The sequence below is a fragment of the Chiloscyllium punctatum genome, chromosome 40 (genome assembly GCF_047496795.1).
Source record: "Chiloscyllium punctatum isolate Juve2018m chromosome 40, sChiPun1.3, whole genome shotgun sequence".
NCBI lineage: Eukaryota > Metazoa > Chordata > Chondrichthyes > Orectolobiformes > Hemiscylliidae > Chiloscyllium > Chiloscyllium punctatum.
The window spans coordinates 14,118,175-14,137,169 of record NC_092778.1 but is presented as its reverse complement, the minus strand read 5'-3'; the positions used below and the strand labels follow the sequence as shown (position 1 = coordinate 14,137,169).

General features: G+C 39.8%; 1 protein-coding gene across 1 annotated transcript in view; it reads right to left on the bottom strand.

The window, feature by feature from the left end:
• Positions 1 to 1,083: 1,083 nt before the first annotated feature.
• fbxl18 (F-box and leucine-rich repeat protein 18) overlaps positions 1,084 to 18,995 on the bottom strand; it is a 34,423-nt gene continuing 16,511 nt past the window's right edge. The window contains exon 4 of the mRNA XM_072559328.1: positions 1,084 to 1,932. Within this exon, the coding sequence (XP_072415429.1) occupies positions 1,776 to 1,932 (157 nt within the window). The 3' untranslated portion in view covers positions 1,084 to 1,775. The remainder of the gene's footprint in view (positions 1,933 to 18,995) is intronic.

The following is an 18,995-nucleotide window of genomic DNA, read 5'->3' as shown; positions in this document are numbered from 1 at the left end:
AGTGATGGATTTAATCAAAGAAATAGGAAATAGAACACAAATGTTTTCAAATCCCTATCCAGTTCAGTACTTATAATCAAGGTGGTGGTGCTGCTGTCACAAATGGATCTTTGCTAGCTCAGCAGTGCTACCAACAGGAACTTGGCAGTACTGCAAAAGATCAAAATCATTTTCTACTTTGAATCTTGGAAGAAATTTGACTTTTTTTGCATAACAATAGAGGACTGCAGCCAGATTTAGGATCCCCCCAGTCAGTCTACTCCAATGTATGGAAAGGAAGCCAGGTGCAGTGGGATGGGCAAAGTCCTGGCTGAGAGCAGCAAATGGAGCATGGAGAAGAGATGGAGCCCAAGAACAAGTTAGGTGATAAAAGGGTCTTCAAATTCAGACGCCACAGGAGTCATGAAAGCAATTTATCATTTGTCTGCATGCTATACTTCTGCTCAGCTCAAACTTAGAACACACTGATAGGCAATCTCACTTTATCTGAGTAAAGGCAGAATTCCAGCTATGACTGGACGCTTGAGGCAGAAGACACAAAGAAGGAATGCATATGACGTCTGCTTCCACATAATGGGATTGATAGAGGCCAAGGAATGCCAATCAGCAATATTAACCAACAGTAAAAAATCTTACAATAGATTTAAATCACCCCTGCCTCTGGCTATTCAAACAGTAAATACATTTAACATAGATAACAGGATTGTCCATATACAAGGAGGATAGATAACAGTCATAGCTGCATTTATGTAGAAGTTAGACATATAATGGTGAAAGGAAGTAATGGGAATGCTCTTAGGGTTAGTTAATCAGGTTGGGAGGAGGCAGCTCATACTGAACACGAATCCTGGCACACAGTGGCTGGGCCAAATGCTTGTTTCTGTTCTGTAAATTTTATGTTCAGTAATATGCATATATACACAATGAATTAGATTCAGAGATCTAGAAATGGAATTGAGAATGGTGGCAATATACCACAGCGTAATTTTAATGGTAAGACAAAATAGACTAGTGAAATCGTTAGCCAGAAGATACAGAACAAGAGCCAAGAGATTACACAAAAAAAAATCGGTCAGCTCACACTTGAAGAGATGCATTTAATGCCAGTCACTACATCACAAAGAACATATACAAACACCAAAGACAGTCCAGAGAAGAATGAGACTGCTCACAACTGTAACTTGAAAGAATTCAAGGAAGGCTAAGGATGATCAAGAATTGTGAAGTAAAGCAACAGTTAATCTTGCAACAGGGTAACAAACAAAAAGAAAACCTAGTCTAAACTTGGTTACTCTCAGTTTGTAAAACAGAAGCAAGAAAAAAAATCAAACCAGAGGATTTAATCTCATTAAAATGGAAGCAAGCAGCAAGTAGAGGCAAACATTAGGAATGCTTGCAACACAATGAATGCTATTCTGGGAGAGTTATGATATTAGTGGGATGAGAGTTGATAGGTTGTTACTTGTCCTTTGCTTCTCATGTTCTGATTTCCAATTATTGTGAAGACTACAGCAGGCACAACATAAAACTTGCCACACGTAAAATCCACCATTATTGGTGATAACCCAGATTCAATGGAATTTTGTTGCCTTGTTTTCCAACAAAAAACCTCTAATTTTCAAGCTTCAACCTTTTTCTGGTTTCCACAAGACAGTAAACGAGTGTATTTTATTTTAAACAACAATGTCATCAACAAGCAGGGGAATTTGAAGGAAATAGTCACGCATGGGGATCGCCACACTATTAGCTCGCTCTCTCTCTTCTTGGTAAGAATGTCACCACCAGAGGTGCAGAGGGTCTTCTGCAACACGGCTTTTAAACAGAGTTATTTCATCCAAGTGCATCATTGGAACATCTCGGATGATGTCAGCGAGTCCTTCATGAAGAAGTGGGAATATAGCCACATTCAGTGCAGGGCGGTCAGTCTGGAAACTGGAGAACAACACAAGACAACAAGTTAGAAAGATGGCTTGTGGACAGAAAAAGAATTAACTACTTCAATGATGTCTTCAAGTTAAAGATTAATTCACAATGTTTCAAGGACAAGTCATTGTTATTTCTTTTGCATTTCATTTTGAAATATAAAGCAGCACCTTCAAAAGCCGAGAAAAGTTGTTACTCCCTGATAAAATGGAAACCTGACTGTAGAGGTGGGAAAGATAGCTTTATTAAATTCCTAAACTATTGCTATTCTCCCTGTTCCTTCTAACTCACGTCAGTGGAGCTTGTCATGTGTACCAGTAAAGTGCTGAATGAACTCCGTCATCAGCGTGTATTGAATACTGTATATGTGACCATAGTAAAGATCTTAGTGTTCCCTTTCGGTCTGCAGCAAGGAAGAAACTGGACATAGTAGGTGAGGTAGAGAAGGGAGTGTCTGTTGCACATCTTGATCTGAAACTGGCTCTTACTTTATAGCACATTTAGTTGTGATGGCGACATTGATTCAATAGATTGCAAAAATGCAAATGAGGGTGAAAAGGTACTGCAGCAATGTTGGAACTGTATATCATTACAAGTCAGAACCTTCAAGGAGACACACAAAAGCACAATGAAGGGGAACAAAGACACATATTGCTTTTGGATAAACAGATAGAAAATTCTAGCAAGTAGAATCCAGGGCAGTTTTTCTCTACTTTACCAATAATCAATTTGCAATAATCTGAAAGGGACCTGGAGAGGTGAGGTCAAACAAAGGTTGATTATGTTATGTAGCTGCAAAATTGAGAGATTGCAACAAAAAACAGGAACAAGGAATATAAATGAACCAGCAATAAGATAATAGAAACCTACTGGGGAGGGGGAGAGGAATTTGTTCAATAAATTGTTAAAACCTCTGAGTGACTTATAAAACCAAGAAGGTGCTGCTTAAGTTGGAAAATTGCCTCACAGAAAGCTCGCATCCAGAGTCAAATCTGTAATCTCTCCCAGCCCTACAACTCTGAGAGAGTCCTATACATTCCTCCAACTCTGGCCACTCAATTCTAACCATCCCACTGTAGTTGGGCTCTAAGACCTGGATAGCTTTTCTCAATCTCTAACTTTCTCTCTCACCTTCTCTTGTCCTCAAAACCCTCTGAGAGTGTAACCTCATCAAGTTTTTGATCATATGCCCTAACATTCCCTTCCTTACGACCATTCTCTCAAGGGTAATTAGGACCAGGCAGTAAAGTTTGGTGTAGTCAGAGACAACCAAAGTCCATGAACAAATAACATGTCTCCACACACAGTTGGTATTTCAGTCTGAAATTTTCAACTGATAAATTCGCCTGGTGATTTCATATGTTGATTTCATATGTTATATTACACCTTCAGATGTTAGTTTTCTATTCCAGAAAGCATTCTTGGGTTCATGTGAACTGGACTTAAACTTGCACTTTCTTGGACGTTACCTTGTCAAAACGTATGAGTTGACACAGGCACTCATTATGGAGAAAAGGAGATTTTTAAAATTTAGATCAATTACAATTTCTTTATTGTTTTGGTTTTAAGTCAGAACAGCAGAGGCAAAATCAATTTGCATACTTTGCTTGGCACCAGTTCTACAATTTTTAATAAAATGAATAATTTATTGAATTAATGCAATTGACAAAGAGAATAAAAGCCTAAAACATCAAACAGTAATGGAAATAAATTGCCTGGGGTACCAACATTCCCTGTACACCTGCTGAGGTTTCTTTTTAAAAATAAAACTCTACAGTCATGTTCACCAACTTATTACGTGCATGGAAGGTGTTCCTTACCTGCAAGCTATTTAGAAACACAAGTTCACATTTTTGGAAGACCTTCAAAAAGTGATTTGCCAAACAAATGTTTTTTTTTGTCCCAAGTTTAGGCTGCCATTTCCCTTTGGGCTCGGAGGTTAACGTTCTTGGTGCTTAGTGGAACCATTGAATTACATATTGTTCACATTTCCATGTTGAGGCAACACACCACCTAACTTGAAATATGGTTGGGCTTATAAACAATGCAATTTTGCCTACCATTCCATCCCCAATATATCTTCGTCCCTCACCTTCCTCAAGTAAACCCTGTCCACTGTCCCCTGTAGTATTTTGATTTTAAAAAGAGTAATACAATACAAGGAACACTGGTGACATAGGTTGGGATAAAGAATATCACTGCTTCATAGCTGCAGCTGACTCTTGAGATTCACCTGATTTAATCTAGGCAGCAAACATTTACAACCCATTGGACTCTGTGGTACCACATGCCAGCCCTGTTCATGTGCACTTTCCAGGTAGCGGTAGTCACTAACTAGCAAATACTGGCTCTTACCCCGCTCCGCTCGCTTCACTCCACTCCACCCCCCCCATCCTCAAACACAGACTCAAAAGGATTTAGGATTTACAGATCAATTATAGGATCAGTATGCCAGCTGAGATCAGCAAATTAAATCCCTGGCCTTTTCCTGGTCTGTTATCACTGGTAGTGCATTTACCTACTAAGCTAATCAGGACATTTATTTAATGGAACTGAATGTAAATACTGCAAGATTTACACAGTTTTTCTATTCCCTTTAATGAAAGTCATGCTGTCTTCCGAATCAGCTTGACTTTCAACTACAGCTGCAGAAATGTTCATCCAGGGTCATATGTCCACATCAAGTAGGGTAGGTGTCGAGCCAACAGGCATTAACATTTGCTTACTGTTGAGTTTGCCACTTTCCTGTTTTACACAGCTCAATGCAAACCTTCATAAAGCTCAATTTCTTGTCTCTGTAGAGGTTAGGAAGTCTAACCTCAGTATGATATCTAAGAATCACAATTGTCTCCCTCCTCTATTTGGATAACTCACTTTGTAGAAATCAAAAGAGTCAGAAAGTGACCCAGCCCAAGCAAATCTCTCACACTCGCACACCAAAGTATCGCTCCAAAAATAAACACATCCTGCTAAATTCTCCAAATTGTCTGGAGTTTGCTGTTTTGTAATTGGTAACATAAATTCTGCTATCAATATGTATTGCTAATGTGGCACATTACAAAATCACCAAAACAAGCATACAGCAAGAAGTTACTGCAGAGTAAGAGTTCAAAATCATCAAGTTTATGACTTAAAAAGCAAGATATTACACATGCTGAAAAATCTAAAATAACAGCAAAATGCTGGAAAAATCCAGTAGGTCATCTATAGAGAGAAACAAAGTTAACTTTCAGGCTGGTGACTTTTCATCAGAACAGAAGACAGAAATGTAAGCATTTTTAAGCTGCTGGAGGTGGGGGAAGATGGCTGGAAGAATAAAAGGAGATCCTCTGCGATATGGTGGAGGCCAGCTGAGGTTAAATAACAGAAAGTTTCAGGATACAACAGTTAGTGGTCATAGAAGTGGTGAAATGGCTGTGTCTAATGAGGTAACATGAAGGATAAGGAAAGAAAGACCAATCCAGCCAAACAATAAAAGAATGTGTTTTATTCTCCTGCCAATGCACTTGAATAGTAAGTCAAATATTGTTAATGCCATCATGGAGTCCATTCCACAGTGGAACAGAAACTGGAATTGACAATGTGTCTGTTGTAGCTGTCTCGCCCTCACCTACCCCCTTGTAAACTGCCCAGCTCGCCACTTCACTCAGTACTGGGGCACTGAGTACGGTTCTATCCGAGCACTCTACTGGATTTTCTCACTTATTCCAGAGGCACAGGAAATAAAATTTAAGTATGAAACCATTACCCATGTCCTGCAGCACTGCTGGCAGTAATGGTACAGGCACTAGAACTGCCTGGGAGGGCAACCACTGCAGCTGAAATGTCAACATTTGGAACCAAAAAGGGAAATAGAAACAAAAGTGCAGATCAAACTGGGGACAAAGGTTATGATCTAAAGTTGTTAAACTCGATGTTGAGTCTAGAAGACCATAAGGTGCTGTTCTTGGAATGTGTGTTGAACTGCACTGGGTCTGGGCAGTAGGCCAAAGACAGGAAAGGTCAGCATGGAGCAAAGTGAACACCACAGTGGCTGGGGCAACATAAATTCAGTTACTAAATCTTGAATAAAAAGCTAGGCTCAGCAGTGGTGACCTTGAAACCTCCGTTAGCGGTTATAAAAGCCAGTCTTGTTCACTAATGTCCTTTGGGGAAGGAAGTTTGCCATCCTTACCTAGTATGGCCTATGTATGACTCTAGACCTACAGCAATCAGGATTGACTCTGAAAAAAAACCTAGCAATATCCTCAAACTGTTTCAGAAAAGTCAATCAGGAATGAACCCAGGCAGACCACCCTCCAGTGAGCTAAGCACTAGAAGTAACAACCGGTCAGCCAGCCTTGTCAATGCTGTAAATCCTACCTTACTAACGGCTAGGGTCAAGTACTAACGTTGGCTGCAAGATAGTTGACTCCAACTATCTTCAGCTGAGTAAACAAAGACCTTTCCTACATTACAGGGTCAAAGTTGGAAATATTTGCGGATGATCATAAATGTTCAGCCTCATTTGCAAATCCTCAGATACTGAATCAGCCAGTCTCTAAATGCAGCAAGATTTGGACAACGTTCAGGCTTGGACTGATAAGTGGCAAGTAACATTTGCATCACTCAGTCTAAGTGGTGGCAGTGTGGTGTAAAGTTGAAAGGGAGTGGCCCTGGGAGCCTTCCATGTTGATGCCAGAAATCTCATGGCACCAGGTGAATTACTCCAGATTACCTTGTACCATTCCATTCCCTTGCTGGTGAATCGATACTACTGCATCAGCAGGTAATCAGGTTTATTAAACAAGCTGGCACAGGCAGTGGGCTGAATGGCCTCCTTCTGCACCATAAATTCTGTGATATTGAGATTTAACATCTATCGTCAAGTAGATTCATTTCATGTGATATCAAAGAAATGGATAAAAGCACTGGATACTGCAAAGGTTATGGGCCCATGCAACATTCTGACAATGTGGCATGTCCTATACAGGAAAACAGGACAAATCCAACCTGGCAATGACTACCGTCTGTAAGTTCTCTTCCAATCCGCACACCATGCTGACTTGGTATTTTATTATGTTCCTTCTCTGCTGCTGAATCACAACTCTTCCTTTCCTCTTAGCCTTTCATATTCCCACAAGTGTCCTTGCCACTGGGGGTGTACCCTACTACATAAACTGCAGAGACCCACCAAAGCCTTCTCAAGGAAATAAGTACTGGCATAGCCAGCAATGGTCACATCCACAAAAGAAAACTAACAGCAATGAACAATTTGCATTCATAATGTACTAAGACTCGCAAACAATAATTTGTTTAATCATTTCAAAGTTATCACTTGAAGTTCTACTTTGCTAAGTTTAAATTTTGCATTTAACAGCAGTTATTACATAAAAGTGGGACACTGAACTCTTCACTGGAAAAGTAAAAATCACTAACTAACATCCAGACATCAAAGGGTTAAAAGGTGATAAAAATCCAAAATAAAGGACGTCAATCTGAAGAAAACAGATTCATAAAAATTTGAGTATTTCTACAATAGGGTTAGAAGAAAGCTTTACATGCTTTAAAGCCTTTGTGACACAGAAATGCTTTGATGTTCAAAGGTTTACTGAAAGCAACACAATCTCCATGAAAGTGCCAATCCCCAGCAGCTCCAAAGTCAGACATTGCTCTTCCACAATTCGAATATGATGGAATGTATATCGCCCACCTGTGCAAATTGTGAAGCTTATTACAGTGGAAGGGAATGACATTTATATTAAAAGTATGGCACGAGATGAAGGTAGTAATGATTAACTAGAGGAGCCACGACTTATTTCGTATATGGACATTAAACAGTCTTTGACAACAGCAGTTTGCTTACTTTTCACTTAAAATTTGCTCAAAAGTTTCATAAATGTTTCGCAGAATAAAAAAAGACAATTGAAGTACATTACACATTGCATTTTCTCATTCAAATTAGCAAAAGAGCTCAATCAATTTACTTCAAAAAAAGCTTCAATTATTAACAATATAAATGCAGCTGACCTCCATCTCTGAAAGCATCTCTCTCCATCTTTCCCTTTTCTCCATGACAAGCTTCAAAAAATTATCAGCTATCCAGGAAACATTTCTCAGGTGGTGTTTTTTGGAGGGTGCAAGTACAGAGCAAGAGGGGGCAGAATATTTACATATTTGATACTGACTGCAGCAAGTCCTGTATCTTTCCCAAGTATGTGACTACTTTCTTACACCAACCCAACTAATTAAGGTATTTTTGCATAATCATTCTTAATCTATTCGTAAATAATTGTCAAAAGTCTGGATTTGCACAATTCTCCTTTTTTTTGACAACTCAATCCATAATACAGCCGTGCTTTATAAATGAAATTCAGCAATACAAAGCAATAACATGAAAGTATGTTCACACGCACTGATCAGAGCGACAAAGAAAATAAATCTGCTAGGGTGATTCCTGACAGAAGGATTACTGGCATTCAAATAGGTTCATACCTGAATAATACTCACTTGGAAAAGGTACCAGAGGGATATCTTGACTTGTGGACCCCACCCCAACAAGGCTCACTGATTTCATGGTGGTACAAACATTAAATAAAAAGGAAGCTCCAAAACAGGCATAGACAAATCTTAAAGAATCACAACCCTGCAGCAATCACAGCTGCAGAGGATGGTCCCACCTGTTATTGAAAGGAAAAATGCAACAGCCATAAAAGAAAAACATTCATTACAGAGATGTCGGAGCAAAAAGAGAGGGGATAACAAACAGGCAGGACAGAGAAAGAAAAATAAAATATCTTGCTCAAGTGACATTTAATCCAACTGACAGTCTAAAAGCTTGAATTGAAAAGATGTAAAGATCAACAAAAAATGGCCTCGTCTGTTAATATGCCTTCATTCCAACTGTTCCCTGCTTTGTTTACACTGCATACCTGCTCCAACTGGTTTAAATTCAATCCCTCCATTTAATTGTCCATCACCTCAGGGTAGCTCAGTCTTTAATATATAAGGATGCTTTGCTCCAACTAAAATTACCTTTTGAAGAAGTCTCAAAATGGGCTGCAAACAAATCAGAGGAGAAACCAGAATATCTCCTCCACCAAAGTAATTTGAAAGCTGGACAAACAACCAGTCAACATTCATTACCCATGTACACACATGGATCAAACAGCCATGACAGTAGGGGCTAGTGTGCAGACAGTAACACTGGATGAATACTCCCACCAAGTCATGTCCACACCTTTAGAATAAGTGAAACCTGGAAGGAGGGAAAGAGAGGAATGAAAGCATAAACTAGTCAACATACAATCACTTAATTATGACAGGTGCCTTCTCAGAAACTACCTCAATTCAGTTTCTGGAAATTACTAACTTTGTTAAGGGCCAAACATAATTTGTTTCGTTACTGCAAATTAAGCATTCTAGCACATGATACAACACAGTGCGCACAGCAAACTGTGGCCAGAATGCTTTTGCTTGACGAGTCCCAACAGGAACACAGATGGAAATCTTCTTGGCCCACTGCACCAACCTCCTGGTGGGTAATTACAGAGAGCACTGGCAGAGACCTGGCTGCAAGCCACTTGGCTACCCTCTTGGATGAAGACTTGAAAAAGAGGAGAGAATAGAACTGAAATAGAATTCCACAAGAGATTTTAATCACTTTTCAACAACAGGCATTTTTGAGGTAGGGAAACATTAACTTTTGATCATCATTTTCATTTCAAAAAGTACAGGTTTTACTCTTAATACAGTGACAATGTTTACTTCCATTAGCTCTGCTTCCAACAATGGAGGATGTTAATTTTTACATAAGTCTATGTTTCAAATGCTTGACAACTTGCTAACAGCTTTCTAAATTACTGAATTATATAGCTATTCATTGAGGAGTATTGCGACTAAATTGTATATGATGTATGAAACAATTATCATGTTATTGGTGAATGAGTTGATAATATTTACAAAATCAACAAGTTATAGGAAGGGTTGGGTTTCTAAAGGTACATTTTAATGAACAAAATGTTATTAGTGACTAGCAATGAGGGAACAAATTACGGTAGTAAAAGTATTGCATGATGTTTAAGCGGTCATACTGGAATTGATGCTCTGTTCTAAGTCTTGTTGTCTTTGCTTTTCAAAACGGACACAAACAATCCCAATAATATCGTGAGTTGCCCACTACTGTTCTTCACCATATAGTGTTCTCATTCACACACCCTCCCCAACACCACTGCTGTCAGTTCCTTTGACCATCTGCCTGCATATCCAATGTACATGCACTGATGGGTGGAAGTAAGCATCACCATGACAACTGCAGACCCACCAGAGTAATTAAAACAGACATTACATAATCCTAATTGAACACTGATAAAGCATTTCAAGGAAAAAAAAACACATCAGATGAGAACTTCTTTTGCAATTTTTAGATTAGAATTTTTTGAAAAATGAAGTTCATTAACATAATCTTCATCCAGTGAACTGCACAACCTATACACCTGCCATGCTAGGTAAACACAAAGATTAGCTCAATTGGCTTCTTATTTCTTTATGGCTCCAAATATTTTTTTTAAAAATGTTTTTTTTTGCCCTTTTTCCACAGTCTTAGGACGTTCCAGAGCACTTTGCAGATTATTGAACATTTCTGAAGTTAATCACAGTTGTAAAGAAAGAAATGCACCTGTCAAGTTGCACACAGCTGCAGAATAATAGCAACCAGATATATTAACTTAAGAATAATCGTTTTAAACATTTTTGCAAAGTTCATATTTAAGACAGTTACAAAGACTTTGATTTGTCCTCTACTACAAATTCAATTCTAAGAAGTGCTGCAATGTCCCAAATGTCAGACTCCACACAAACACCAGTGATAATAGTTAGCTAATGCAAGTTTACCAACAGCTATAAACGTGCACTCCTGCTGAGTTTATTCAACAACAAAAAAAGTGGTTCAAGACTGACATATTATTTGAATATTTTGCAAATCATGATGCTTGACATAGTAATAGATTATACACAGATGAATTTAGTATGAAACATCTTGAGCCAACATACCATACCAGATCCTTATTCAGTACTATCCCACCATCGGCTTGGTAATTCTGCCAAAGCCAGTCTACAATGGGATCAGTGGATAAATAAATGGAAATCTTATTGTCCTTTGGTTCCTGGTTCGGTACCTACACACTCTAATGGTCTGACAGACGACAGTTCTTTTGAGTAGCTGGTCCTGCTATTGCCCAAATAATAACTATTGTAAACTAAATATTGATGTCCTGTTTTGCTGGGTGGCTCAATGTAATCTGACACTAATTTGGGCAGTTAAATGCCAGTTTAACAGATTTCATATAGGTCAGTCAATTTATTTAGTCTGCATGATCTGGAAAGCTTGGTATGATTTATTTTCCAAAACATGATCAAATATCAGCAACTGCTTATTGACAATATTGAGAAACCAACTTACATGATCTAGACTAAATTTATATTCTTACAATGTAGGCCTGAAGTGAACAGTAGACCCATTTCTCCAAAGCATTTCCGTACAAAGGTTTTTTTTTAAAAAAGCACCATTTTAAGTTTTCAAATTTGTGATTCCAGTTGAAAAATTACTTCTCAACATCAACAGTGATGTGGAAAAAGAAAGCAACATTTTCCTCCTGTTATAGATATTTATAATCAACCTGATCAGATGTGTTAGGAAACACTTCTGGCAGAACCTGAACTTCAGCTTCTGGTTCAGACATGCTTCAACAAAGTGCTTTTAGGATTGGCATCAGCTGTAGCTCAGTGGTAGCACTCTCACTTTTGACTCAGTCAGGCAGGTTCAGTCTCACTCCTGAGTACCAAATTTAGTTGGAGGTGCTGCTTCTTGATAAAATGTTAAATTGAGACTTTGCCTTCTCAGGTGGATGTAAAGCTTGCCATGACACTATTCAGGAGGATGATTTACGGTGGGAGGGAGGGGGGTCTACCCCTGGGACCTGGCCTATATATGCCCCCCAATCAAAGCATAAAAAGGGATCTGATCGTAACATTGAAATCGGTTGCCCCGCCTCCCAAAGTAAAACACAGGCGACACTTCAAAAGTGCTTCATTGATTGTAAACCATTCTGGCATATCTGGAAGTCAGGACATGTGACATATAACATTCAAGCCTGTGTTTCTTTTAATTAACTCGCTTATTGACATAGTACTCAAACAAACGGCAAGCCATACAGACCAGCTAGTAGGTATTACAAAGTGTGTTGCCCACTCTGACTGCCTAGTGTAGGTGTGTCAGAGGGATTTACAGATTGATTGATTATCAGTCTGTTTGGCTGTGTTAGGCCACACCTTCCATGACCATCAAATCCTGATGTGGGACTTGGACCAAGAGTTTCTGACTCACAGACAGGGACAGTACCAGTGTGCCACAAGACATCAAGGCCAAACTGGAACAAACTACAATCATGAGGTGCTGCACTTGATAAACTGGGGAATGAAACAGTGCTAACTTTTCAAATGGAAGATTTCAGATACAATTAGAATCCAGATTGTGATTTTTGACTCTCCTCCTCGAAGCCAGTCCTTCATACCATTGAACTCTCAATCATGTTTACATCATTCTGCCCCAACCTTATTACAATATGCTTGCAGGTGGTAGGTTTGCAAGATTACAACATGACCCTCCTCACCAGCTTGTGGGCCCAAACTCCTAAGCTGTATTTGACAATAATTATTGTTACTGAGCTAATTAGGTGGCATTAAGAGTCCATCCTCTTTTAAAAAAGATTGCGAAAATTTCTTTGTGAAGATTAAGTGCACAAAACACAATCAGACCATATATGAAGAAAACCATATCCTTCTGCAGATCTAGGCAGCAATAGAGACAAATATATAGTGGTTAGCACTGCTACCTCACAGCGCCAGAGACCTGGGTTCAATTCCCGCCTCAGGCGACTGACTGTGTGGAGTTTGCACATTCTCCCCGTGTCTGCGTGGGTTTCCTCCGGGTGCTCCGGTTTCCTCCCACATTCCAAAGATGTGCAGGTCAGGTGAATTGGCTATCCTAAATTGCCCGTAGTGTAGGTAAGGGGTAGATGTAGGGGTATGGGTGGGTTGCGCTTCGGCGGGGCGGTGTGGACTTGTTGGGCCGAAGGGCCTGTTTCCACACTGTAAGTAATAAAATAAAATAAAATAAATAAAAGAACCAGCTCCTTAAAATATAAAAACGACTGAATTGTCAATTCAGACATAACCAGTTCAAAAACTTGATAAATTACAGTCAAAAGAATCAAGTACCTCAGTCTGTAGTTTACAAGATGAAGACAATTCTCCGTTTGCTGAGCATAGGCGCCTATTTTGCACTGGAAAATTCATACAGCTCAGTTACTCATAAATGAGTTGCCTGCGATGTTAGCACTGCAAAACAAAGGCTGCTCTATTTTCATGCCTATTCTCATCTCGCTGGTGAGAGTGCAGTTGGCAGATAGTGCTAACTGGGCTCAAAAATCTACCCTTCATTGAGGGCGTAATGCATGATTAATGACTGAAGGAGTGCATCTGTGCTTTTTTGTCAGGATTCACCCTATTGCACTTTGGTTCTTTCAGGCTTCACACCCACATTATATGCACAGATTTACTCCTGCTCGTGCACATGCACAATTTCTAAAACAAATATTTATTTCTACCGATTTTTGGCATAACATTAAAACTATACAAGTTGAACTAGAAGGTTATCTCTGATAGTCCATTTTTTTGCTAAACGTGCTTCAAGACAAAAATCAAGGGTTAATTGAATTGTTAAAAAGCAAACTAAATGTGCTTCACTAAATTGAACTGCTTTATGATAAAAGAAAAATTGTGTTTGAATAGTGTTAGGAATCAAGAGAGTTTTAAATCTGCACCGTTAGTTTCTGTTCAAAGAAAACAAAAATGGAACAAGGATGTCAGCAACATACCTACAATGTTGTAAATAGGTCAATACAGGCTGTAGTTAATTCATCCTCTTTCCTTAAATTTTTCTTCCTCTTCTGGGAGCAATTTAAACAGACTTAGGATTCAATGTGCACCAGCAGTCCTTCTGTAGCCCATCTCAGCCGCCATTTCTGTAGCTAGGACACAGAGCTACTGCAAAGTTCAAAGACTCTGTCACTTGTCCACAGAGACTGCAAAAGCATCATAGAACACGGATCAAAAATAATTCTGCCTTTGAGCCATCCCAGCAGAGATACCCGATTCCACCACTGTTACTCTCCCCTTCACCAATTGGCAAAGTCAGTACAGAGCAGGGATCCAAACCTGGGATGGAAGGGCACACTATCACTACAAAATCTGACGCTGATATTTCAGACAAGATGTCTTTGATATGAAATATTTCTCTCCACAAATGCTGCCTGACCTGATGTGTATTTACAGCTGATTTCATTTTGCCACAACAGCACATCCACCTAATGAGTAATCAGGAAGCTTTTATACTAAGGCAGTTTATGTATGAAACAATCACTCTGTTTTAAAAAAAACAGATGAATGAAAAATAAAAATGAAACACTGAATACAATGAGCTGAGCAAGCAAAGAAAATATTAACAATGAAGCTTTAAATTGTGTAACAAGCAATAAGTTTCATTTGGTTGTGATTTCTTCAGTTATTGAATGGCAATTTTGCTTTCCTCTTTGACGTCAAATGTTACAGGCTGATTAACACCTAGACATCCAAACGGATGGAAAGATTTAGCCTTTTCATTCCCAGCCAAATATGTTGGTCTTCTCATAGTCTCGGCTTACACACAATGGAAAACAGTCAGTCAGTCATTTGGGCTACAGAAAAATCAATTAATAACTAGAACCATTCCTCAGTCAACACATGACGTTAGTAAAGAGACAGAGAAATTAACAGAAAAAGGAGTGTGAAAAACTACAAAATACTATATCGGTGTCCTATTCAACCAAAATATAGAAGCAGTCAATAGCAAACAAGTTAATATCATTAGCTATATGGTATATGGCTCCAGGACAGTGTGTCGGGAAATTCTCCGACCTGCCTTCACAGATGTAACTTTGCTCGGAAAACAACAAATGCTGGAGATCACAGGTGGGTCAGGCAATATCCATGGAGAGAGGGCAAGCTAACATTTCAAGTCTAGGTGACTCTTGATCAGAACTGACGTGAAATACCAAAGAGACATCTAGACTCGCAACGTTAGCTTACTCTCTCGCCATGGATGCTGCCTGACCTGCTGAGATGTCCAGCATTTGTTGTTTTCAGTACAGAGTCCAGCATCTGCAGTAATTTGCTCCTACATTGTGCAACTTTGCTCAGTTTTAGCTGAGCCACTAGGTGGAGTGCTTGTTCAACAACAGAATTTAAATTTGCAGAGAGATAGGGGGCCCAAATAGTTAGCGGAGTAGTGCAGACTGGAGCTGTGCGTCAGGATCATGCATAATCCCTGACACAGCTGATTCAATGGGAATTGCCTGGGAAATTGAAACCTCTGATGGGCAATTCCCTCAGTTCTGGAATTCTCTAAGAAAGCTCCTTGAAAAGCAAAAACCTTGGAGGTTGCAACTCAATTAGTTTTATTTTTATTCATTCACGGGATGTGGATTGGCTAGGCCAGTATTTATTGTTCAGAGAGCAGTTGAGAATCAACCATGTTGCTGTGGGTCTGGAGTCATATGTAGGGCCGACTGGGTATGGATAGAAGATTTCCTTTCCTAAAAGACATCAGTGAAGCAGAAGGTTTTTCCAACGATTGGCAATAGTTTCATGGTCATCATTAGACTTATAATCCCATTTTGATTTTGTTGAATTCAAATTCCACTATCTGCACTGGTGGGATTAGAATCTGGGTCCGAAGAACATTACCTGGGTCTCTGGATGAATAATCTAGTGATAATATTACTAGGCCATCAGCTCTAAGAGGATTAAAAACCTTCTTTAACATCCCTGGCTTAGTCACCACTGATCCCTTGGCCCCACCAACTATACCTCTTTGATCTCCGACAACCTCAGTCCCACCTGCCCAACTCAAAACATACTTGTACTATTCCTGACTTGACCCTGACAGCATCCTGTCCCATCTCTGATTTACCCCTACCCTCAGGCCCAATCACCGCACATCCATAGCCAACTGGCATTTCCCTCACACAATCTGAATCAACAACTCAACACCCATTTTCCAGACCCAGTACCCTGCCTTGATCTAATCACACACCCCATCCTCATCCATCTTCCAGAACTAATGCCCTGTCTCAATTCATCTAAACCCCCCTCCCTTACCCACCTTACAAACCCTGCCTTGATGTAACCACACACGCCTCCCTCACCCATCTTCCAGACTCAGTATCTTGCCTCGATCTAACCACAGACCAGATGAACTACCACCACCAGACGACTCTCATCCACCTCCATTGAAGATCCAAAGCCCATGACCTTTCAACATGACCCCAAACCCACCCCTCCCACAGGTCCACCCAATAAGCAGGCTCCCTAGGTCCCAGTCTGACCATAAGCACTCATTCACTTACTCTACACCCTACACAGTTGGTACAGTAACCCACTCACCTAACTTCCCACCTAAGCCTGCACTACCTCATACAGTTTATCCTTTACACTTTCACAGGAACTGTCAAAGTGGCTGTCAGTGCTGCTGGACATTTAAAACCACAGAACACAGCTCACTGACTGAGTGTTAGATTAGATTAGATTACTTACAGTGTGGAAACAGGCCCATCGACCCGCCGAAGCGCAACCCAACCAGACCCATTCCCCTACCCCTAACACTACGGGCAATTTAGCATGGCCAATTCACCCAAGCTGCACATCCCCGGACTGCGGGAAGAAACCGGAACACCCGGAGGAAACCCACGCAGACACGGGGAAAATGTGCAAACTCCACACAGTCGCCTGAGGCAGGAATTGAACCTGGGTCTCTGGTGCTAACCATGTTTGGACTGTGGGAGGAAATTGGAGCACCCGGAGGCACTGAGGCAGCAGTGCTAACCACTGCGCCACCGTGCCGCCTTGCTGAGTTACAAAGATTGCAGATCACACAGATAAAGCATTGCACGATACACTGACTTATTCCGAATGACTGGAGAAACTAAACAAGAAATACTCACTGTATTGAAGTATAAGCTAGTTAGTGGCTATAACAGTAGGACATTGAGGCACATGACCAAAGGAAAAAGTGTAGGACTGACTACTGAGTGTTGCAAAATGGGGCTGTGGTTTGTAAAAAGATCTCCTTTGCTGCTGGATTCATAGGCAGGTTCATCATAGGAAGTTCCTGACTGAAATTTCCAGCACAGAAGTCATCTAGAGGTAATTTTTAATCTGTTCAGGGTCAGATATATGAAGTGCTGATGAAACTGTTATAACGCGATAACCGTGATTGGAACCTGTACACATCAGGGCGATAATAACCAGGTAGTTTGCTTTTTGGATTTGTCCCTTAGGGGGACAAATATTGTCCAGAATAACAGAGGTAACTCTCCTGCTCTTCTTGATGTATTACCAAGGGATATTTCACATCCACCCAAGGAACAAACAAGCCATTAGCATTACAGCACATTTAAAAAGCAGCAATACAGACATTCCTTCAATACTCCATCAACACTGCACTGGATTGTTGCATTTCAGTCTGTGGGACAGTGACTCAGGGTGCAAGTGCTACTCACTAAATCACAGCTGATATATAATCTACTACTTACAGGTCTTATTAGTAACAGGGAGCTGTCTGGGATGTGGACCCTCAAGCTAAAAGTAATTCATAAGTATTTTGAAAAAAACAAGTATGAGGGATTTTGGGAAGACTGCAGAGGAAATCTAGCAGGGTATAGACTGAATTAAATCATTCACTGCCGACTTGGAAGAAACAAACAAAAAAATTTCTTAAGCAATATTAATGCCCAACTCAAGTCTGAAGATAGGAATTAGTGGGTTTGGACAGGATCCAGTCCCTTCGATTCTGGAAGGGCTACCACTATTTGTTTTTAATTACCATCGAGCTAAAATTCCTACTTTAACACTTCATGTTTTTATTCGGAATGGATCATCAGCAGTTAACTTAAACTTAAGATTCCAGGCCAGGTCATCACATTGAAATTTAAAAAAATATATTGGAGTCTGAAAATAAAAACAGAAAATTCTGCAGAAGCTCAAGGCTGGTAGGATCTATGGAGAGAGACTCAAGAGTTTGTGTCCAATATAACTCTTCTTCAGAATTAGGAATGGTAACAGATTGAAAACCTAATTCTGCTTCTCTCTCTACAGATGCTTCCAGACTTGCTGAGTTTCATCATAGTGAAATGACTTGCCAGATCCACACACCATGGCTAATGGATGCACTAGTAAACATGGAAAACATGGCTGAATAGCTCCTCCACATTTTACCACCACTTGGTCTGAAAATAATGGAAATGGAACTTACATCCTTATGTCACTGGAGACTAAAAGAATAGTGATTGACAGAGGATTAATCAGCAGTGGAAAGATTCATCCAATATTCACTAGGAGTGAATATGATCGATAGGGCTTTTTTTTATCTCAAAGAGATGTTCTACCTTTTCCAAGATGCTATTAAAAGTTGGATACGGATCCATTTTGTCTTGGCATAAGGACATCCACAAACAGCTGACTGCAAAACACTACAGCTAATAACTTGCTGTCAAAGAACGATTCTCTGCTACTTGACGTGATCTCTAATCAATTTTAAACCAGCAAAAAGTATGAACCAAGAATGATACAGGCTTCAAAAAGGCTAGGAAGGACACACTTGTTTCATTCCATATCCCTTATTAATCTCACTAGGTCTTACATGATTAACTTCACTGCACTACAAATATAGCATGGAATGGCAAAAGTGGGAGAAAGCTAAACCTCCTGCACAATGACCTACATCATGGTGACATAGGGAAAATAAATAGGTCTTCGCTTCAGGCCATATTTTTCAGAAAAATGACCATAACAGAATCAGCAAATGAGCAGCAGTGGCCACATACTTTAAAATCCAAAGCATCGCCTGTAAATGGACTGGCATTATAAGAAATCTACCAGGAACTCAAAGCATGCATTATAAAAGCTAGTGGCTCATAGGGGAAAAAAAAAATCCACTC